General features: G+C 44.4%; 2 protein-coding genes across 8 annotated transcripts in view; both read right to left on the reverse strand.

The window, feature by feature from the left end:
* Positions 1 to 3,597: 3,597 nt before the first annotated feature.
* Positions 3,598 to 21,033, reverse strand: part of LOC125443515 (protocadherin beta-16-like) — a 431,392-nt gene continuing 413,956 nt past the window's right edge. For all 7 annotated transcript variants that reach the window (XM_048515696.1, XM_048515701.1, XM_048515698.1 and 4 more), the window contains exon 2: positions 3,598 to 4,434. In XM_048515696.1, coding sequence (XP_048371653.1) covers positions 4,315 to 4,434 — 120 coding nt within the window. In that variant the 3' untranslated portion in view covers positions 3,598 to 4,314. The remainder of the gene's footprint in view (positions 4,435 to 21,033) is intronic.
* On the reverse strand, positions 14,532 to 17,233 carry LOC125443517 (protocadherin beta-1-like). The gene has a single exon (XM_048515708.1). It carries the CDS (start codon positions 16,482 to 16,484, stop codon positions 14,670 to 14,672), a length of 1,815 nt encoding a protein of 604 aa, XP_048371665.1. The 5' UTR covers positions 16,485 to 17,233; the 3' UTR covers positions 14,532 to 14,669.

Genomic DNA, 21,033 nt, shown 5'->3' on the forward strand with positions numbered 1-21,033 from the left:
TGGGCACTCGGTCTTGAAAAGGTTCGCCATCACTGACATAGGAAAGGAGTGCAGTTGAACCTTTCAGCCAACGTCTTTTTGTGGAGCAAGAACCATCGTGTAGGAAGCGGAACAGCATGCTGCTATGTAAAACACCAGGAGCAAACGGTCAGAAGGAGAGAATTAACGTGCGGGTGCTAGATGAAATTGATCCAGACCTCATTCCTTTCAGGTGGCACAAAAAGTATTTGCTATGGATGCTTCCTCCACCCCTATCCCAGTCTTGACAAAATAGTGTCTTTGCAGCTAGCAAGCAGGGCAGTAATTGGATTATCCTGATTAGATTAAAACTACCCATATGGCTAAAGAGATGCCTCTGACAAACTGTGACATAGATGTGTTTGTTACAGATTGAGAGGGACTGGCATGGAAAGTCTGAGACCTTACGAGGATGTTGGGGTTGATGTCAAAGCAATGCATCTCATGCCAATTTCCCTGATAGCATCTAGTAAAGCACAGTGTAGGAAATGGAATGGATTTGATGCAATTTGCAGCACACTGGTGAGATGGCATTTTTTTTAACTATTAGACCTGGCAGGAAGAAATAGGACAGTGGTGGTGAACCTTTGGCACTCCAGATGTCATGGACTACAATTCCCATCAGCCCCTGCCAGCATGGCCAATTGGCCATGCTGGTAGGGGCTGATGGGAATTGTAGTCCATAACATCTGGAGCGCCAAAGGTTCACCACCATGGAAATAGGAGGAAGGTCTGCAACAAACCCGATTGATCTTGTAACATCTGGTTTTGTGTTGGATTCCTGTTTTTAAGTTTATGCCATCCTTACCAAAATATTATCCTTTCCATTATGAATTTGTGGCAGGGTCCCAGCTGTTGCATGGATTGTCTGACATGCAAGATGAGTTTGACTAACTACCTACTTAAGAATCCCCAGCCTGGCTTGTGACCTGTAAATACTCTCCTGTAAATCTGAGGTCTACAGGAATACTCTGTTTCGAGGAGTACATAATGATAATCTGAGATACTTTACAGATCCTTGCAAGCTTCATCTGTCAGCAATAATGAGGAGCGGGGAAGAAAATGTTTCCTTCTCATAGTTTTGGAAATCGAAGTGGGAATTGATTGACAACAAATTTATGGCAGACTTGGGTGTGTGTGTGTGTGTGTGTGACAAAAATAATGCTTTATGGGCAGATATGTGTATTTCTTTTCCCCCATCTATTTCCCCCTTTCCCCTATTTATTTATTACTTTAATATCACTATTTAATTAAGCTATTAACTGAGCCCCTTGTGATGTCTGGTGCCATTTAGTTTTAGTTATGGGATTTTGATGTATTTTTATATTTAATTGTGTATTGTTGTGTTTGTTGAAAGCCGCCTGGAGCCTGACTTAGTGGGAAACGGCCCAAATAGATAAAATAAATAAATTAATTAATCTATTGAATATTTCACATTACTTGAAAATTGGGGGGGGGGGGCGGGGGGCATCTAAGTCCACTCCAGCTATGAAATGGCAGCTTATAACAATGGGATTCTGCTTTAGAAATCATTATTACTACATACTGTTTTTAAGGAAGTGATTTTATTATTTCATGAACATACAAACATAATATTGAAATCTGGCAAATAATAGGTAAATGTTTCCAGCATTTCATTTTTTATCGTAACAGAAAGGAGAGAACACACAAAAGAAAGGTTTTCCAGCCTTTCATAACCTTACAGAATTATGTTTTCAGGTGCAGTCAGCATCTTCTGAAAACAGTGGGTTGCTGCTAATAATTCCTCTCTGCTAAAGTGAGGAATCTTCTTACAGCAAAGCAAATCTCCTTTTCTGGAATGAGGCTCTTTGCTTAGAGGAAAAGGAGTCATTGGCTTCAACACACTATTTTCCTGTTGGTTCCAGTTCATTACTTAACTTTTCAGCCACTCCATAATACTACTTGCATACAGTCTTTCATTCAGAGGTCAACATGTTTCACCACTGTGAGTTTTCATAATTGCATAAATACAGTATAATTTTCAAAATACAAATGTTTACAAAAAAAACCCCTAGTCCTAACCCACACAATCACATAACCACAATCGTGTAAGCACACCACTGTAATATACTCTACACTTTTTTTGTTAAGACATGAGCGCTTTACCATGGCGGTGTACCTGGGTTTATCCTGAACGAGATCCCTTTTGCGGAAGAGATCGGATTGGCGGCAAATCCAATTTAGTTACCATGGAACAGTCTCCAGCACCTGTGTGAGCTAGCATTTTAAGGACGCACAGGCAGTTCTACAATTTAGGCTAGTTCTTCTGGCCTCTTGAGCAAGAAAGGCGAGCGAAATCTCCTTATGAAAAGCAGCATGTTTCCTTCTTCCTCAGTCATTGCAAAGGAGTAGTGACTGACTGGCATATTTTACCTCAGCGTGAGGTAAATAAGAACAGTTAAATTTCCTGAGACTTGTGCGCAGACCAGGGGTTCCCCAGTAGGGCTGCCACTTCCAGGTTGGGAAATCCCCGGAGATTTAAGAGGCGGAGCCTAGAGAGGGTGGGGTTTGGGAAGGGAAGAGAGCTAGCATTGGGGTACAGTGAGAAAGAATTCCACCTTCCAAAGCCGCCATTTTCTCTAGGTGAACTGATTTCTGTTACCTGGAGGTTAGTTGTAACCCTAGGACAGCGGTGGCGAACCTATGGCACGGGTGCCAGAGGTGGAACTCAGAGCCCTTTCTGTGGGCACATGTGCACAGAGTTCATCATGTGGGGGGTGGTGGAAAATCACCCCTCTACACGCACACACATCTAGGCTAGCCTGGGCATGATCCTTTACCTGGGAATAAGCTTGGTTGCTGGCAATGGGGCTTGCTTCTGAGTAAACCCTCCTAGGTTCGTGATTCACCCATTCGAAGCGTTGCACGGTTGCTTCACCAAGCTTACTCCCGAGTAATGTGTGCCTTGGAGCCAACCGTTTTTTTCTAAACTGAAACCTTAGTATTCAGGTTAAATTGCTGTGTTGGCACTTGGCGATAAATAAGTGGGTTTTGGGTTGCAATTTGGGCACTCGGTCTCGAAAAGGTTCGCCATCACTGCCCTAGGAGATCTCCAGCCATGACCTGTAGGCTGGCAACCTTATTCCTCAGCCATTAGCCCAGAAATTAATCAATTCAGCAACATAGGATCACTGCAATTATGAATGGTCATATCTTTCCTGATCACGTTTGAATTTCGTGTAATAATGTCACACTTTATACCTCTTGCCTTTGGGGGTCTTTTGATCCCCCCCTCCCCTCCCCATAACTATCCATATGGAATATATGTCTGCCGGCTAAGGGGCCACCATTCCTCTGAGGAAGTGGACTTTAGTCCACAAAAGTTTCTGCCAGAAATACAAACGTGTTGGTCTTTCAACTGCCACCAGGTTCTTGCTTTCATTTTGCTGTAACAGACTGATATGGCTTCTGGAAGCAAATGTCAGTGAAAGTGTGTGTGTCTGTGCGTGTGTGTGTGTGTTGGTTGTGTGTGCGCACTACAACAGGGAAGTTTCTAGTACGTGGCTAATGAAGAAAGGACATTTTAAAAAAGGAAGGGGTCACACAAACTAAACTTAAAAAAAAAAGTAGTCACAAAAACTAAATATGACCACGTAGCTACGGGCACAATTCACGGGACGACTCTCCCAGCTGAAATGAAGGGGAGCTGAGTGGGAGCATCACTGAGGCTCCCGCCCTTTCCCTGTGGCTCGAGGACATCCCTGCACTTTGTGCCATAGCTCTTTCTTGCTAACTGCTCAGTGTATACGTACTTATTCACTAGCGACTTTCAAGGAAGGGGCAGGATAGAAGTAACAATTGCAGGCCAGTCTTCTATATGACGGAGGAGGGGCAGGCAACGGGGTTTCTGAATGATTGCAATCAGCACTGAAAATACTTTGAAAAGCAGCAAAAATGTCTACAGTCATAAAACTGAAGATTAGGGAGAATCACAAGCGAGCATGCAAGAGTTTCTCTTATACTTCCTTCACAGCTAGGTCAACGGAGCAGCCGTCTATTTTCCAATTGTAAGAAGCAGAAATAATGAAGCAGCTGTACAACAGGGAAGCATATGGGTACAGCCCACCTGTAAGTTCTCCTGGACAAGCCCCACTTGAATGGGTGGCAGCTGAGTTAACTGGGCTTGTGCAGGAAAACTGTGGGGCGTCTACCTGATGTCTTTCTCGTTTTGGTAAAGGTCTCATCGTGGGGGGTGGGGGGGCAGGCTTCAGTCTTTTTGTGCAATACTTGGTCCCTGCTTCTTATTTGTCTTACAGTGCTAGAATGATGGGCAGACTACTGATAGGCAAGCCAGTCGTTTTGGCCAATGTTCGCGTTTGCAGTAATAGCCTGATTCCCAGCGCAACTCGGGCCTCCAGCTCTGGCCGCTGCATCTTCAGAGACAGCCCCTCTGGCCTGCAATAAATAAATAAATAAAAGGATATGTTAGGATTTCTAAATACCATGTTCAGATTTCGTTTCATAAATGTTGTCAGGTTGTTTAGCCAAAATCAGAAGTGTCCCATCTGAAGCTTGAAGGCATCTTAATTACCATAAAAGTTAATGCTCACGTCATTTACTTCTGGGTTAAAGCTGTACCCAATCCCCTCTGCTAACAAAGATAGGCATTTCAGTGTGTATTAAGGAAAAAGCAAGGGTTAAAAGTTGGGTTGCTACAATCTTGGGTGGCTACATTCTTGATGGACGAACTTTGCAGGGAGATTGGACACAAGGCTTTAAGGAAAGCCGTACATTTGAGAGGGGATATATCCGACATCATTCAGATTGTTAGACTGAGCATATTTTTTTCATTTTTTTTTCATTTAGCCTTTATTTGGCATAAACAGTATAAAATCACATCAAAATCACATCAAAATACAAGCTTGCAACATATAACAAATGAAGTTGATTCATACATACTGTTGCTTATGGAATATTTCCAGCAGAAAGTTCGCAGCAATTTTACAGAATGTAGCATCAGAATTATTTAATAAGAACAATAGTCTGCTTAGTTCGTCCAGCTCGCTAGGTATCATAGAAAGCAACCTAGAATATTTGACTCTAATACTTGCCGATTTAGGACAATGGAATAATTGGTGAGTTAATGTTTCTAATTGATTTGCATCACATGAACACACCCTTTTGCACATTTCTAGATTGTTATATCTACCTCATAGTATGGCAGAAGGGAAAACATTGAAGCGAGCGAGTGAAAAAAACTCTTCTCTGATCTGGATTGGTCAGATGATACAGATAGGAGGCCATTCTGTTATGTTGTAAGGGGATTGATAGATGTAAAGGTGAACAAGTTTTCCTCGCTGCCAGAGTTGAATAGTTCCATTCTCTTACCAACAATTTTTGTTTTAATAATTTATACGATTCTGAACAAGTTAAAGGTAGAAGGGAGTCAAGGGGTAGCACTGAGCATATAACCAGGACTATAACACGCGAAACCATTTTTTAATAGAAAACGTCATATCAAATAATATTACAATACTAGTCTAGCAGCAGTCTAGAAACAACTCTCCACTCTGGTTTGCTTAATGACCAAGTTGCTATATTTTCATATGGACAACACCAAAAATTACAATATTCCTCTGAGTATCTCCAAAGGTTCTGCCTCTCTACTTTCCCCTTCCCTCTACAGTAGCCCCCACAGGTCAAATGTTGGCTGCCATAATAGTGTCTCAATATGCAGGGCTAGGCCTTGAGTCACTGCCACAGGTTCAACTCCACTGCTGCACCCACAACCACCCTGTAATACAGCTTCAGATTTCATCTGGGTCTTGGCAAACCTTAATTCTCTTCGCTCTTATGACAGTTCTCCCATTTTCTCCTTGGCTTTTTCTCATTCTACTAGCGGACATGGCCACACGTTGCTGTGGCTGAGTCTGGTGAAGTGGAAAAGAAAGAAAAGGGGAAGTGAACGGTTCGAACATGTGTCATTGCACAATGATTGCAAGAGAGGGGAGGGGCAAGGGGCCCCTCGCTCCCCCCTCTCTCTCTCCCATTCCCAACTAATTAATTCCCAGTCCCTCCCTAACGTTCCCCTTCCTCTGCTAGGGTGGGCGGGCCATGTGCAGGTGGCTGTCCCTGGCCCTTTCACTTCCTTCCCTTGCAGGCGAATTATCTAGCGTAAAACACGTTGCAAGGCATGAGCTACGTTGTGTTCAAATTTCAGAGCGTTTGGTCCAGCAAACCCCCGGACTCTCCCTCCTCTTCCCCTTCCTCCGCTAGGGTGGGTGGGCCATGTCCAGACGGTGGACCCCATCCCTTTCACTCCATAAGGCAGTGGTTTTCAAGGAAGGCATGGTTGGTTAACTTGTATCAGAGGGTGTTGCTTTGACGGCCAGCAGATGGCGCTGTTGCGGAACAGAACTGTGGTTCCAACTGTCACAGGTGTAGCATGTACACAATAACTGGCACAGTTGTGACATGTACACAACAGGAGGTGTGGAAACAGTATGGAAACCTGGCCGCACGCAAATGCGACGATGTGTGAACATTTCAAGCAATTGGTCCAGTAGTTTGGGAGATTACCTGTCAGCAGAAAAACACACTGATAGATTTTTATATATATAGATTATTCAAGTAGCTGGTGACTCACTCTGCCAGGGTGCTCTCAGGTACTGGGACTCCTTCCTTTCACATTTACCTGATAACCATTCCTTCCTTTCAAATGATCATCTCAGTCCTTATCAATACATCAAGTCATTCACTCCTCACTGTGCTGCATTTACCATGAATGTTGAAGTGAACATCTCCTTAAAACTCCACATCCTATCATGTTAAAAACGTACTCTGTTTTTAACTATTCAGAATCTTTTTTAATATACCTCTTGAGTGATTTTTTTTCTAATGTTATAAAGCTGTGAGCAAAGGTCACTGAGGGGAGGGATAAAATACTCATAAAAATACATAATCTGTTCCTGTTCTTGCCAGAAGTTTCACTAGATGCCAGTGTTAAAGATTCTGGAATTTTGTGCCCAGACAGACAGACAGACAGACAGACAGACAGACAGACAGACAGACAGACAGACAGACAGACAGACAGACAGACAGACAGACAGACAGACAATTTATACTGGGACATTATGATGGACAAGAAAGATCAAAGGGAGTAGTACTGCAATGCCATTCCAGTCTCTTACTTTCATTCAAGGAGTAATAGAGGTGTAGATTGAGTGATTAAGAACAAAATAAAGCAGATTAAAGAAAAGTCAGAGGACATCAGCCACACAGAGACATAGCAAAGGGGAAAAGCGCCCGGTGCATTGGTGCGTCCCCGCCCCTGCCACGCCCCCACCCGCCCTGGAATGCCACACTCCCGCCCTGTAACATCCCTGCCATGCCTCTGCCTTGCCTCCACAGGAGCACCCCCACAGGGGCACGCGCCCGGTGCGTTGCGCACCCCGTGTCCCCTTGGAGCTCCGCCTCTGCTGCCACACATTCACATACAGCATCCTTCTGTCTTGACCTGGACCTCATCAGATCTCAGAAGCTATACCCTGTTCCAGCCTGTGACAAGTGGGGGGCATGGAGCACATGGGGGGAGGAGTAGAAGGAAATGGTGGATGAAGTCACAATTTTACTTAGGTCTTCGTGTGGAACAGGGTATAAGCAGGGATACAAGACTGCCAAGGAAATTCAGGGTTATTACACAGAGTCAGGCAAAGGCAAACCATCTCTGAGGCCCCTTCCGCACAGACAAATAATGCGTTTTCAAACCACTTTCACAACTTTGCAAGTAGATTTTGCTATTCCGCACAGCTTCAAAGAGCACTGGAAGCAGTTTGAAAGTGCATTATTCTGCATGTGTGGAATGAGCCTGAATGTCTCTTACCTTGAAAACCCTCCAGGGTCACCATAAATCAACAGCGACTTGAGAGTACTTTCCAACACCACTGTACTATTCTTAGTTATTCTTCCCTCATTTGGTTACATAATGCAGAACAACTTAAGTAGCTAGAATTCACCCGCGTTGCTGATAACTTCCTGTGCCAGGCATTTTTAAACAATCCGTAAAGGACATTCGGAATAAAACAAAAGGGAGCTTTGTGGCATTTTAAACTTGCCGATTTGGTAAGTCTTTAAGGTTAGCCATTTGATTTTACAATTAGATTTACTGTCCAGCCCATAAAAGCTTATGTCCCAAAATCATTTAAGGAGCAACAGGGATCCTTTTTGGAGCCCTCAATGAAATGAGGAAAGAGCGGATTGATCCAGAAAAGCAAGATAGCTTCCACACGAGGATGGGATTGTTGAATGAGCAAACAGTCCTTTTATTACTGCCACAGTCAAGCCAATATATAGGTTTTGTATTCATATACACAGGGAGAAGATAGCTGGAAGCTTTTCTATAAATGATACTTTTATTGGTTTGAGGATTCCCCACATCTGTATTTCAAATGCTGTAAAACATTTTTTTGGGCTAAAGAATACTTCCATATTTTATTTTGCATCATCACCGTTCACAAATGACACAATACAGATTAATGCGTTCAGCTATTGCTTGAGAAAAACCTTGAGTTTTTCTTTGCATCCAGTTGCGAATTGTAGTTCATGAACATCTGGAGCACCATAGGTTGCCACTCCTAACTAGAGCTTTCATTCATTCATTCATTCATTCATTCATTCATTCATTCATTCATTCATTCATTCATTCATTCATTCATTCATTCATTCATTGTTTAGATTTGTAGACCGCCGCATCCCCAAGGGCTAATGCAGAAAAAAAGGCGGGTCGCCAAGGCAAGCAGGCAGTGTGAAAGAACAGATATCTCCCCCCACCCCTTTAGGCAGAGGTGGGATCCAGCAGGTTCTCACCAGTTCCCAAGAGTGGGTTACTAATTATTTGTGTGTGCCGAGAGGGGGGTTACTAATTGGGTCCGCTTTCCCGTTAGAAATTCCATTAGGTCCAAAAATCATAAAAGTCCCGTTACTTCCCATGTGGCTATTAGCTTAAGGTAGAAAACGGGATCATTCTCCCCTGTTGGGCTGTTTTAAAAACATGTTTTAGAAACATGGTCAAGTTCCTTGTTTAAGGAAAGTATCCTTCTTTTGATTTCTAGAAACAAAATTAAGTATTTGAAAGTATTAAGTGTTTGACAGGCAGTCAATTAGAGGAGAAGTAGTTGTTTCTGTTGGCAGTAGATCTATAGGACTTGCTATAATGAGTTTAAATTATGAACAGAAAGATACCAGCTGGAAATTAGGAACTTTTTTTTTACAGTAAGAGTTTTTTACAGTAACAGAAATTATTAATCCCCCACCCCGGAATGCCTGGCCACGCCCCCGTCGTGCCCCGCCCAGCCCCATTGGCGCTACGCCACTGTTTGAATCCCACCACCATGGGAACCTGTTACTAAAATTTTTGGATCCCAGACACTATGAAGAAACTTGCAAAGTTCTTGCGCACCAGTGTGGCATTTCTGCTTTCCCTGCCCTTTCCAGGGATCAGTATTTTCTTTGAATTTGGTCATTACTTGCACAATTAGACAACATGATTCAATGCATTATTTACTCAGGCTGTTCTTAACTACATTACACATAATTTTTTTTTAACTTTTTCTTACCTGAGAGTCGTCGTTAGATGCCATAGGAGCTTTAAGATCCATGGCCAGTGAAGGAAGAAGAGGACTAAGAACTTTAAATTCGTTGGTCCCGTACCCAGCTGTTAAGAAGACCTCATAGTAATTTGGACGAGAAAGAGTCCCGGAGCCATTCGGACCAGAAGAATGAGGAACAAAATCTGCATCACAGTTGAAATTCTTAGAAATCTGACTTCTTTTCTGGCCTTTCCTGGTTTTGTGTATCCGAACGGCTATGACTATTACCACAGAAAACAAGAACAGAAAACTAATGAAGCATAAGGAGACTATTAAATACAAGGTGAGGGAATTGTCCTGTTCTTCTTCGGGTGGTGGATCCACAATTTGCAAATGTGAGTCTGAAAACCCATCAACAAGAAGGACATTGATGCTTGATGTGCTGGAGTGAGGTGGTTTCCCGTGATCTTTCACCACTATGAGGAGTCTCTGCTTAAAAGCATCCTGGTTGGTAACAACACGGACAGTCCTTACTTCTCCGTTAAGAGCCTCCACTGAAAACAGACCAGGTTCTGAAGCCTTGAGGAGCTCATAGGAAAGCCAAGAGTTCTGACCGGAATCTCTGTCCACGGCCACCACCTTGGTGACCAGGTAGCCAGCCTTGGCCCCCCTGGGAACCAGGTCACTGGAGGGAGAAGTGTCATTCTGCAGAGGATACAGGATGAATGGGGCATTATCATTTTCATCCACAATAACAACTTGGACGTTAACTTCGGAGCTCAGGGGAGGAGAACCGCTGTCCACAGCCCTCACCGTCACTAGGAAATCTTTTATCTGCTCATAATCCAGAGATCGAATGGCATACAGATTCCCAGTTTCAGAGTTGATGGAGACGTAAGAGGACACAGGTTGATCGCTAACCTTCCCAGGCAAAAGAGAATAGGTCACCTTGGCATTTTGTCCTGCATCGAGGTCCTTGGCTTGAACCAAACCTATAAGCAATCCTGGAATATTGTTTTCCCACACCTGCATCTGATACAGTGATTTCTCAAACACTGGAGAGTTGTCGTTGATGTCAGAAATCTGAATGTTAATTATTCTTGAGGAAGAGAGCCTAGGGGAGCCCTGGTCTGTGGCTGTGATGGTGATATTGTACTCAGAGACTCGTTTCCCGGTCTAGGGCCTGCTGAGTCACCAGCTGGTAATAGTTATTCACTGAGGTCTTCAGTCTAAAGGGAAGGCCTGGCTCGATGGAGCAAGATGTTCTGCCATTGTCCCCAGAGTCTCGATCGGTGACACTGAAGAGCACAACCAGCGTGTCCAAAGAAGAATCCTCTCGCAGTGGAGTGGTGTGTGATAAGACGGCCACTTCTGGGACGTTGTCATTCTCATCTTCAACCATTACCAAGACCTTGCAGCCCCCAGAAAGACCCCCTCCATCGGTTGCTTTAATGTTCATGTCATAGCCGGTTTCTTTTTCATAGTCAATTGGACCCAAAACAGTGATTTCCCCAGTGCTTTCGTTCAGGTGGAACAAGCGACGAATTTGATCAGGTACCCGATGGAATGAGTAGGAGATTTGTGCATTTGTACCAAAATCCAAATCTCTGGCTTCCACTTTACACACCAGGGTACCACGAGGACAGTTTTCTTTTATTTTCACTTTATATTCAGGTTGTGTAAACTGAGGAAAGTTGTCGTTGCTATCCAGAACATTGACCTTTATTAGAACCGTGCCTGTTCGCTGGGGCACTCCTCCATCAAGAGCTGTAAGAGTCAGCGCAAACTGAGCCTTCTCCTCCCTGTCTAGTGCTTTCACCAGAACAAGGTCCACATATTTGCCCCCAACGTCATCACTTTGTACATCCAATCGGAAATGCCCATCGGGACTCAGTGTGTAGTTCTGGACACTGTTTCCACCCAAGTCTGCATCTTGGGCAGATTCCAAAGGGAAGCGGGTGTTTGTAGGAACGTGTTCAGAAATTTCCAGGTTGAATTCATTATGAGAGAATTCAGGAGTGTTGTCATTCACATCTTTTATCTCTATCTCTATATTATAGATCTTTAGAGGGTCTTGGAGCACAATTTCAGACAACAGCAAGCAAGGCTCCATCTTGCCACACAAAACTTCCCTGTCTATTCTGTCATGTACAATCACATTCCCAGAGCGGGTATCCAGCTGGAAATACTCCTTATGGCTTTTGGAAACCAGCTGGGCTTTGCGAGCAGAGAGCTCCCCTGGCCTCAGTTTCAAATCCTTCAGCACATTCGCCACCAGAGACCCACTTTTCTTCTCTTCAGGCAAAGAATAGCGAATGGAGACACACATCACTTCAGACAGAGAGAGCAAGAACAAAAGGTACAGACCTTTCCTTATCTTGAAGCTGCCCTCCATGGTGCCAGGCTCTCCCAGGTCAGATGTTCTCTCTCTTAAATCAAAGTCTTCTGATTTTTATGCAGTGATGCTGGAGACGTGAATGTTGTTCTGCAGGGCTGATGGCTGCATCCCACTGCTGCAAACCAGCACTTCTTCGGCTTTGAATCCTCCATTTATTGGCTCTTTAAGTTCGAGTTTCCTTCTCTTGCTAGTCTGTTTGCCAATGCTGCCACCATGTGGCTCGATTAAGAAAAACATGGAGATTTGCACATTTTTCTTCAAATGGCATCTCTAGGCACAGTTTACCATTAGGAAAATGTTTCTATTTACCATACTATGTTTTGAATAGTGAAGTGCCTAAATAATAGTGAGCTGTTGTGGCAGTTACGGGCGGGGGGGGGGGGCAGGCAACGCTTTGGGACCAAATATTCCACAAACCAGTAATGACTGTCACTGATGATGGTGGTGTGGGGGGGAAGTGAGGACGGAGAAGAGAACCAGGCTGGTGGCAGATATGCAAGCCCCTGAATCAGTGATGGGCATGCATACACCATGACCATTGCCTTCTTCAAGACAGTCTTAAAAGTGCTTCAGTCACCTTGCTTGTTTGGGTTGAGGAATGACCAGTGATGGGATCCAAAAATTTTAGTAATAGGTTCCCATTGTGGCATTGGGGCTGGGCAGGGCACAACGGGGGGTGTGGCCGGGCATTCCGGGGGTGGGGCATTCCTGGGCGGGGCTGTGGCAAGGACACAGCTGCTGCGCCGGTCCTTGGACGGAAAATCCACGCTTTAACGCAGGCTACAGGCTGCCATGCATGCCGGGTGCACCTCCTCCTAAGCTAGACTGCTTCAAGCTTCATGCGCACTTTGCTGCTGAGAGTGAGGGGTGTAACCAAGGCAAAAATCACATGGGCAAAATCACTCTCACTATTAGGTAACTCCCCTCCTCGCACACACAAATAATTAGTAACCTACTCTCGGGAACCTGTGAGAACCTGCTGGATCCCACCTCTGGGAATGATCTAGTATGCCCCTATTAGATGCATATGCTGCGGTTACCTATTTCAGGGTTACTGTTATGACTCTTGACATCCCACTAAAGAAAGAATACAACTTCCCCCTCATTTCCCAATCCTTTACTGCTTTTGAAAAAAATAACCTTTCCAGCCCATAATGACCAATAATTAAAGACAGCAAGGAGGGCAAAACACAGAGATGTCCAATCGAGTAATATGTCATACTGTACAACATAATTGTTTGTGTGAGACTGGGAAAAATCAATATATAAATATACATACCCTGTTTCCCCGAAAATAAGACCTACCCCAAAAATAAGCCCTAGAATGATTTTTTGGGATTTTTGGAGGATGCATGAAATATAAGCCCTACTCCAAAAATAAGCCCTAGTTACAGATTCCCCGGAGCAGCTGATCTGGTCACATGGGGGGCCCCTCAAAATCATGGGGAAAAATAAGACATTCCCTGAAAACGAGCCCTAATGCATCTTTTGGAGCAAAAATTAATATTAGACCCTGTCTTATTTTCGTGGAAACACAATAGATACATAACACTAATAAATTAGGGAAAAGGGAAGGAAGCATTACAAAATATCAGTCACATTTTCCTTCCCATTAGAAGAAGAAGAAGAAGAGTTTGGATTTATATCCCCCCTTTCTCTCCTGCAGGAGACTCAAAGGGGCTCTCCTGCAGGAGACTCAAAGGGGCTCTCCTGCAGGAGACTCAAAGGGGTTTGCCCTCCCCCTCTCACAACAAGCACCCTGAGAGGTACGCGGGGGCTGACAGAGCTCCGAGAAGCTGTGACCACCCCAAGGTCACTCCAGGCTGGCATGTGTGGGAGTGCACAGGCTAATCTGAATTCCCCAGATAAGCCTCCACAGCCTGTCATGCAGAGCTGGGAAATCCAAACCTGGTTCCCTCCAGATTAGATACACGAGCTCTTAACCTCCTATGCCACTTAACCTCCACACGCCACTATTGAGTAAATACGAGGAAGTCATAGAAAAAAAATATCCCTGGACTGCAGGTTTTTGTACAAGTTTGTATATTAGGGATGTAAGTGCATGCAACCATAGGAATGGAATGACAAGTATATTCTTACCTGGCTTATGAGTTCACCTTCTGGGGCATGACTAGGAACTCCTTGGGAACTCGATGAAATCCTTTGGACTCCCTGGGACTGTGCAGGCTCCACAGAAAACACAGGAAAGAGCGGCCTGAGAAACCTGAACTCGCTGTTCAGGGACCCACCAGCTAAGCACACCTCATAGTTGTATGCCCGGGAAAGGGATCCAGCATCAACATCTCCACAGTTCTCTGGGATATTGGGTCCCACTGGGAAATTGAGGGCAGAGCTCGCTATGAACTTCCTCCTCTTCTGAATCTTGATAGCAACAAACACTACCATAGAAACCAGAAAAATGACTGAGATGACAGCCAAGCATATGACCAGATACATAGTCAGGGTCCGGTCTTCCTCCTCCACCAGTTCCTCTGTTGAGATATCCACACTTTTCATGTAAGGGTCCGAGAAGCCATCCACTAGTAGAATGCTCAGTGTTGCAGAGGTGGACTGGGGAGGGTGACCATTGTCTTTGACTCCAATGATAAGTTTCTGCTTCAAATTGTCTCGTTTGTTAATGGGCCTCATGGTTTTCACTTCTCCATTCTGGGCTCCCACACTGAACAGACCCGGTTCTGTGGCCTTCAGGAGCTCTCATAGGAAAGCCAAGAGTTCTGACCGGAATCTCTGTCCACGGCCACCACCTTGGTGACCAGGTAGCCAGCCTCCGCTCCCCTGGGAACCAGGTCATTGGACGGGGAAGTGCCGTTCTGAAGAGGATACAGGATGAATGGAGCATTATCATTTTTATCCCCAATAACAACTTGAACTATAACTTCAGAGCTCAGGGGAGGAGAACCATTGTCCATAGCTCTCACAGATAACTGGAAATCTTTTATCTGCTCATAGTCCAGAGATCGGATGGCATACAGATTCCCAGTTTCAGAGTTGATGGAGACAAAAGAGGACGCAGGTTGATCACTTATCTTCCCAGGCAAAAGAGAATAGGCCACTTTGGCATTTTGTTCTGTATCCAGGTCATCAGCATGTACTGATCCTATCAAAAGACCTGGAATATTATTTTCTTGTATTTGCATTCTATATATTGATCTTTCAAACACTGGAGCGTTATCGTTGACATCTGAGATCTGAACACAGATTCTTCTTCTTGAAGTGAGCCTGGGGGAGCCTTTGTCTGTAGCTGTGATGGTGACGTTGTAATCTGAGGCTTTTTCTCGATCCAGGGGCTGCTGGGACACCAGCTGGTAATAGTTATTCTCCACAGATCGTAACATGAAAGGCAAGTTGGCCTCAATTGTGCAACCAGTTCTGCTGTTCTCTCCAGAGTCTTGATCGGTGACACTGAAAAGAGCCACCACAGTATCCGGGGGAGAATCCTCTGGTATGGGGCTGGTGAGGGATGTGAGGGTCACCTCCGGGGCATTGTCATTTGTGTCCTCCACCTCCACCATGACTTTGCAGTAAGCAGAGAGCCCCCCGCCATCGGTGGCCTTGATATTTATCTCATAATTTCTCTCCTCTTCATAATCAATTGTTCCTGCAATGACAAGTTCTCCAGTATGTTTGCTTAACTTGAAAGATCGCAGCACGTTTTCTGGCACCTGGCTAAAGGAATAACTAATCTGTGCATTGGAGCCCAGATCTTGGTCGTTCGCTTCAACTTTGATGACCAGTGTGTCCAATGGGCTGTTTTCCACTAGTTTCACTTTGTACAGAGACTGATGAAAATGAGGCGCATTGTCATTGTTGTCTAGAACATTAATGGTTAATTTTGCTGTTCCAGTTCTCTTTGGGATCCCTCCATCAATAGCCGACAGAGTCAGGAAAAAATGTGATTGCTCTTCCCGGTCCAATTGTTTTTTTAAGACTAATTCAGCATATTTGGTACTATCGCCTCGACTTTGCACATCCAGTCCAAAATGGTCATTTGGACTGAGTGTATAGTTCTGGACACCATTTTCCCCTCTATCTGAATCTTGAGCTTTCTCCAAAGGGAATCGAGCATTAGTTTGAGTCTGCTCAGGTATTTCGAAAATAAATTCTTCTTGGGAGAACTGGGGGGAATTGTCATTCACGTCCTCTATTTCAACTTCAATTCTGTGCACTTGCAATGGCTTTTCTAGCACAATCTCTGCAACTAAGACACACAGGTCTTTCTGGCCACACAGAGCCTCTCGGTCTATTTTTTCGTTTAATATCACATTCCCAGAATGAGAATCCAGCTGGAAATATTGCTTGGTGCTTTTAGAAACCAGCCGGGCTCTACGAGCAGACAGCTCCTTTACATCCACCTTCAAGTCTTTCAACACATTTGCCACCAGAGAGCCACTTTTCTTTTCCTCTGGCATTGAATAGCGGAAGGACTCACACATTGCCCCACACATGCAGAGATACAGGAAAAAGGACCAACCTTGCCAGATGCTGTTGTGATTGTCCATTGTCTCAGCCTCCTTCAACACAGATTCAACACACTGGATAGTTCTTGGTAAGTTGCTGCATTGATCTTCAATATATTTAAGTGCCAAATATTTCCATTTGCAGTATTTATTTTGGGAGCTCCATATCCAACTCACTTCTTTGTTGCAGTTTCCAAAGATGTTCTCTCCGTGCTGAGCAACTGCCTTCCTCTTTCAGTCTGATTTTTTTCTAACGTCTGTCGTTCTCCAGGGGATAGTTCTGAACAAGCCATGACTTCGTCTGCTTTATTTGGTGCAATAGCACCATCTTGTGTATACGCTGCAGTACAACTCCCCTAAATGTTATCATTTACCAGTTTTATCACTGATGTGCTTAGAAAGTTCCTTCTAGACCCAGATGTAGCTATAGATTTTGAGGATAAAGACAGGCTGCCTGCAGAATGCACAAACACTGGCAACTGTTCACATTAATTGGGAAGAGTGGAGACTGTAGAAACGGAACATGGCAGCAGGGAATGTCACAGATTTCCTGGACAATCTGAATAGTTGCCCACCAATGTCAGGGCAAAGGTAGCTCTCATGTTGAAGACCATTGATTAGAGTCTGGGATGAGGTCCAGGGTGGGAATTTCTATAGCTGTTATTGAAAGCAGCAGCATGGGTTGCAATGGCTCATGGGACAAGGCCTCTCTGCCTAGACGGAGGGGAAGTCAATGATTGGATGCAGCGATGGAGCTTCTGAAACTGAAACACTGCAGGTGTACACAGTGGTGGGATCCAAAAAAATTAGTAACAGGTTCCCATGGTGGTGGGATTCAAACTGTGGCAAAGCACCAATGGGGCTGGGCGGGGCACAACGGGGGCGTGGCTGGGCATTCTGGGGGTGGGGCATTCCTGGGCGGGGCTGTGGCAAGGACGCAGCCACTGCGCCGGTCCTTGGGCGGGAAACGAATGCACGCAGGCGCAGGCTGCCACGCACGCCGGTGCACCTCCTGCTAGACTGCTTCAAGTTCTGTGCACTACTGCTGAGAGGAGGGGCATAACTAAGGCAAAAATCACATGGCAAAATCACCAATTAGTAACCCCCTCTCGGCACACACAAATAATTAGTAACCTACTCTCAGGAACCTGTGAGAACCTGCTGGATCCCACCTCTGGGTGTACAGCTTCTGACTGACCAGTGAACCCTGGCACTACAAAGTGATGTTATCATACTGTGCTCATGCTCCTTGCTGTAGAATGGTAATTATTTTCCCTTGCACTGTTTTCCTAGACAAACAGCCCCATCCATGGTGTGTGTGTGTGTGTGTGTGTGTGTGTGTAATGGCTGTGGGGCAAATCTGCCATTGGGTTACTTGCACCAGTAGAGGAGAGGATCTGCCAGTGGGTGGTTGCTGAAGTCCTCCATGGCAGCAGAATGTGGCAATCAATGCCGCACCAGCGTCCCTGTGCCCTGGCCGCCCCACCGCCATAGTGGGGCAGTCCAGGGGCATGGCCAGGGGAGGACTTCCACCCAGCCATTGTCCTGTTACGTTGGTGGCCAGGGCTTTGGACTTATGCACTTTTTGGTGGTGTAAACCCTTTAAGCCCAATGGGAGCATTCCAGCAGCAGGGAGGCTTTTTGTGGTTTTTTTTGCCTCCCCATACCACCAGAAAGCCCCCCTGGGAATGGTGGGGAGCACAGCCACAGTGCCACATCTGGGTGCCTGGCCCTTTGGGTGGGGCTGCTGATCCCTCTTGCCCAGCTGCCGTGCATCCCTTTGGAGGAAGCAGATCTCTTCACAGCTGCAAGCAGGTCAAGTTAATTCATTAGATGTTCATAGAATTCAGGGTCCTTTTATGTGCTCACTTGGAATTCCCATTAGTTTTCCTAACTGACATTTTAATCTCGACAAGATATCTGTAGCTCAGATCTCAAATTCTAGCAGTTAACATATGTGTATATGGACTCCTCACACAAATGGCACGCAGGACAGAGAGATTTCCACTGAGTTTCTTTCTTCCACTGCAGACCGCTGACTTTGCTCTTTAGTCTGTGGCTGAGAGTTTAAGACACTGGGAAGAACGTTTTGGGGGACTCAGTAGGCTGCAGAAAGAGGGGAAACCAAAGAAGCTACATTGCTGGATAGAGACACCATTAGCTGGATATTAGCTGGATAGAGACACCATTAGCTGGAGACACCACTGATGCTGGTGGAATAGCTCTAACTCCCTCATAGTTCTTCTGCATAAATTTTTGATAATTTGCATATTTAGCAAAGGCTCATTGGTAAGCTGTTAAAATTTTTAAATTCATTTTTATTTTATTTTTTTGTTTTATATCTTGCCCATCCCAGAAGGGCTCAGGGCAGCAACAACATGTTAAAACTACATTACAGTTAAACATCATAATTTAAAAAATGCTCGTCATAACTTAAAAGATAGCCCTACCTGCTAAAAGATGACCTTTTTTAATGCACAGAGCCAGCAGGCCTGTGTGTAACCCGGGTGTCTAAGGCACTCATGCCCAGTTTGGCGGGAGGGGGGTGGTGGCCAGTGGTAGGATTCAAATAATTTAACAACCGGTTCTGAAAGGACTCAGTGGTGGGATTACAACCAATTCTCTGAACTAGACAAAAAAATTAGCTACCGGTTCTACCGAATAGGTGCGAATAGGCTGAATCCCACCACTGAGTATGGCATTGTGGTGGTGGTGGGGTGGGGGGTGGCAGACAGGCCTGGGTACCATTTTGCCCTGAGCTCTGTTTCCTCTCTCTATACCTCTGTGGTGCAAAAAAATAAATAAGACATCCCCTGAAAATAAGCCCTAACGCATCTTTTGGAGCAAAAATTAATATAAGACCCTGTCTTATTTTAGGGGAAACACGGTAATAAAATACATAAAATAAATGACACAACAACATAAAACCATTAGTTGCCAGCCCTAACAGGAAGTCTTTTTGTCTTCCAGTCCCATAGAGGCTTAAACCTTGCACATCTTAGGAAGTGCTATCTGAAATACATATGCCCGCAAATTCCCTGAAGAAGGTTACAATCCATCCCCATTGAACATTTTTTTGACAACTGGTTAATACTTTTTATCTGTGAAGGATATTTTTTTCCATTTTGCTGCTTATTCATTGAGTTCATTCTTTTTATCTATCATTACTTACAAATTTGTCCTAAATACATGGCTGTTCTCTTCATTGTTTGGTAACCCGTGATATGTTACACACACTTTTGGACCTATATTCAGGGCTATATAAATGGATGCAATTAAGTAAACAGGATGGAAGAATAGATTTAGTTCTGCTATGTTTTAATGCCTAATAAAGGTCTTTGAACTTGAACTTGAATAGATCGCAGCAGTGAGTGAGCTGCAGCAGGGGCTCAGCCCTTGCTGAGACCATTGCCCAAGGAAGGCTGAAAGATCCACAAGCACTTGAAGGTCTGTATGTGGAGACCATGGCCATTACAGCCACATTCAGTCTTCTATGTGTGGCCACTGCAGGACACCTATTTATTAATTTATATGTACTTATGTAACCTACAGGCTATCCTTCCCATACAGGCTCAGGGGAGCTTACAACAGCCAGTTGGATAAAATGATAAAACAGTAAATATTACATTATCATCCACATCCCAGCAACCATTAACATCAATCAAGGGGGAATAAAACACCACTAAAGATCTAAGTTATAGGCAACAATCCCCCAGAAAACCAAAACCATTCATATCACATTAGGAAAGGGAAGGGGAGAGGGGAATGGAAAGGAGGGAAAAGGAAAAGTGGAAGAGGAGAAGAAAAAGAAAAAGGGAGGCCAAATACGATCAAATCTAGAACAACCACATACATTTTGCATACTAGATTCATTATTTTATCATTCAAATTCTTAATAGGCTACAAGAATTTCATTATATTAGTGTCATGTAGGTGTAACAGAGAGCTAACTGCCAATGTCTTGTAATGGTCTGAGAACCTTGAGTGACAGGTGTTTTTTTTAAAAAGAATTCTACCGTTGGCAGTTGAGAGTGACAGTTGAAAGTGGGAGTTAGAGCTGAAGTGTGAAGAGAAAACTAGTGTAGGATCAAAGAAGATCCTGAAGTGGAACTGGTAGTCTTTCACTGAGGGAAAACGTTCCAAGGAAAAGGGGGTGATCCCTACTGTGTGTTAAAGAAGAAAAACTGAAACCTGTGAGCACATTCCTGCCTCTACAGACTTCAGAAATTTCATGTCAAATTAGGCAATGCTTGTTGGTAGAACAAAACACCAGTTGGTCGAACAAAACAATCATATAGTTATAAGAAATGTCTCTATTCTGGTTGCCTTCTCACCTGTGGAATTTATACCTAACACTTCTGTGACTTGACCATTTCCCCAAAAGAAAAAAAGTAAAACAATTTGTATGTTTTGTAAATTGCTATCGGTCTCTCATGGGCCATATTCAGTCACAAAGCAATGAAGGGATCTTCAGTTCCTCAGCTTCCTTGGCTGAGTCAGAATTTGGACAGATTACCTGTGAATAATAGGAACACCTCTTGGGCAGCAGGGGGAAACTCAGACCGAAAGATTCTTGCCTTAGAGAGGCTTA

The sequence above is a fragment of the Sphaerodactylus townsendi genome, linkage group LG14, assembly GCF_021028975.2.
Source record: "Sphaerodactylus townsendi isolate TG3544 linkage group LG14, MPM_Stown_v2.3, whole genome shotgun sequence".
Classification (NCBI taxonomy): domain Eukaryota; kingdom Metazoa; phylum Chordata; class Lepidosauria; order Squamata; family Sphaerodactylidae; genus Sphaerodactylus; species Sphaerodactylus townsendi.

Coding starts and splice junctions, on each gene's coding strand:
- LOC125443517 (XM_048515708.1), bottom strand. CDS start 16,484: ATGGACAATCACAACAGCATCTGGCAAGGTTGGTCCTTTTTCCTGTAT.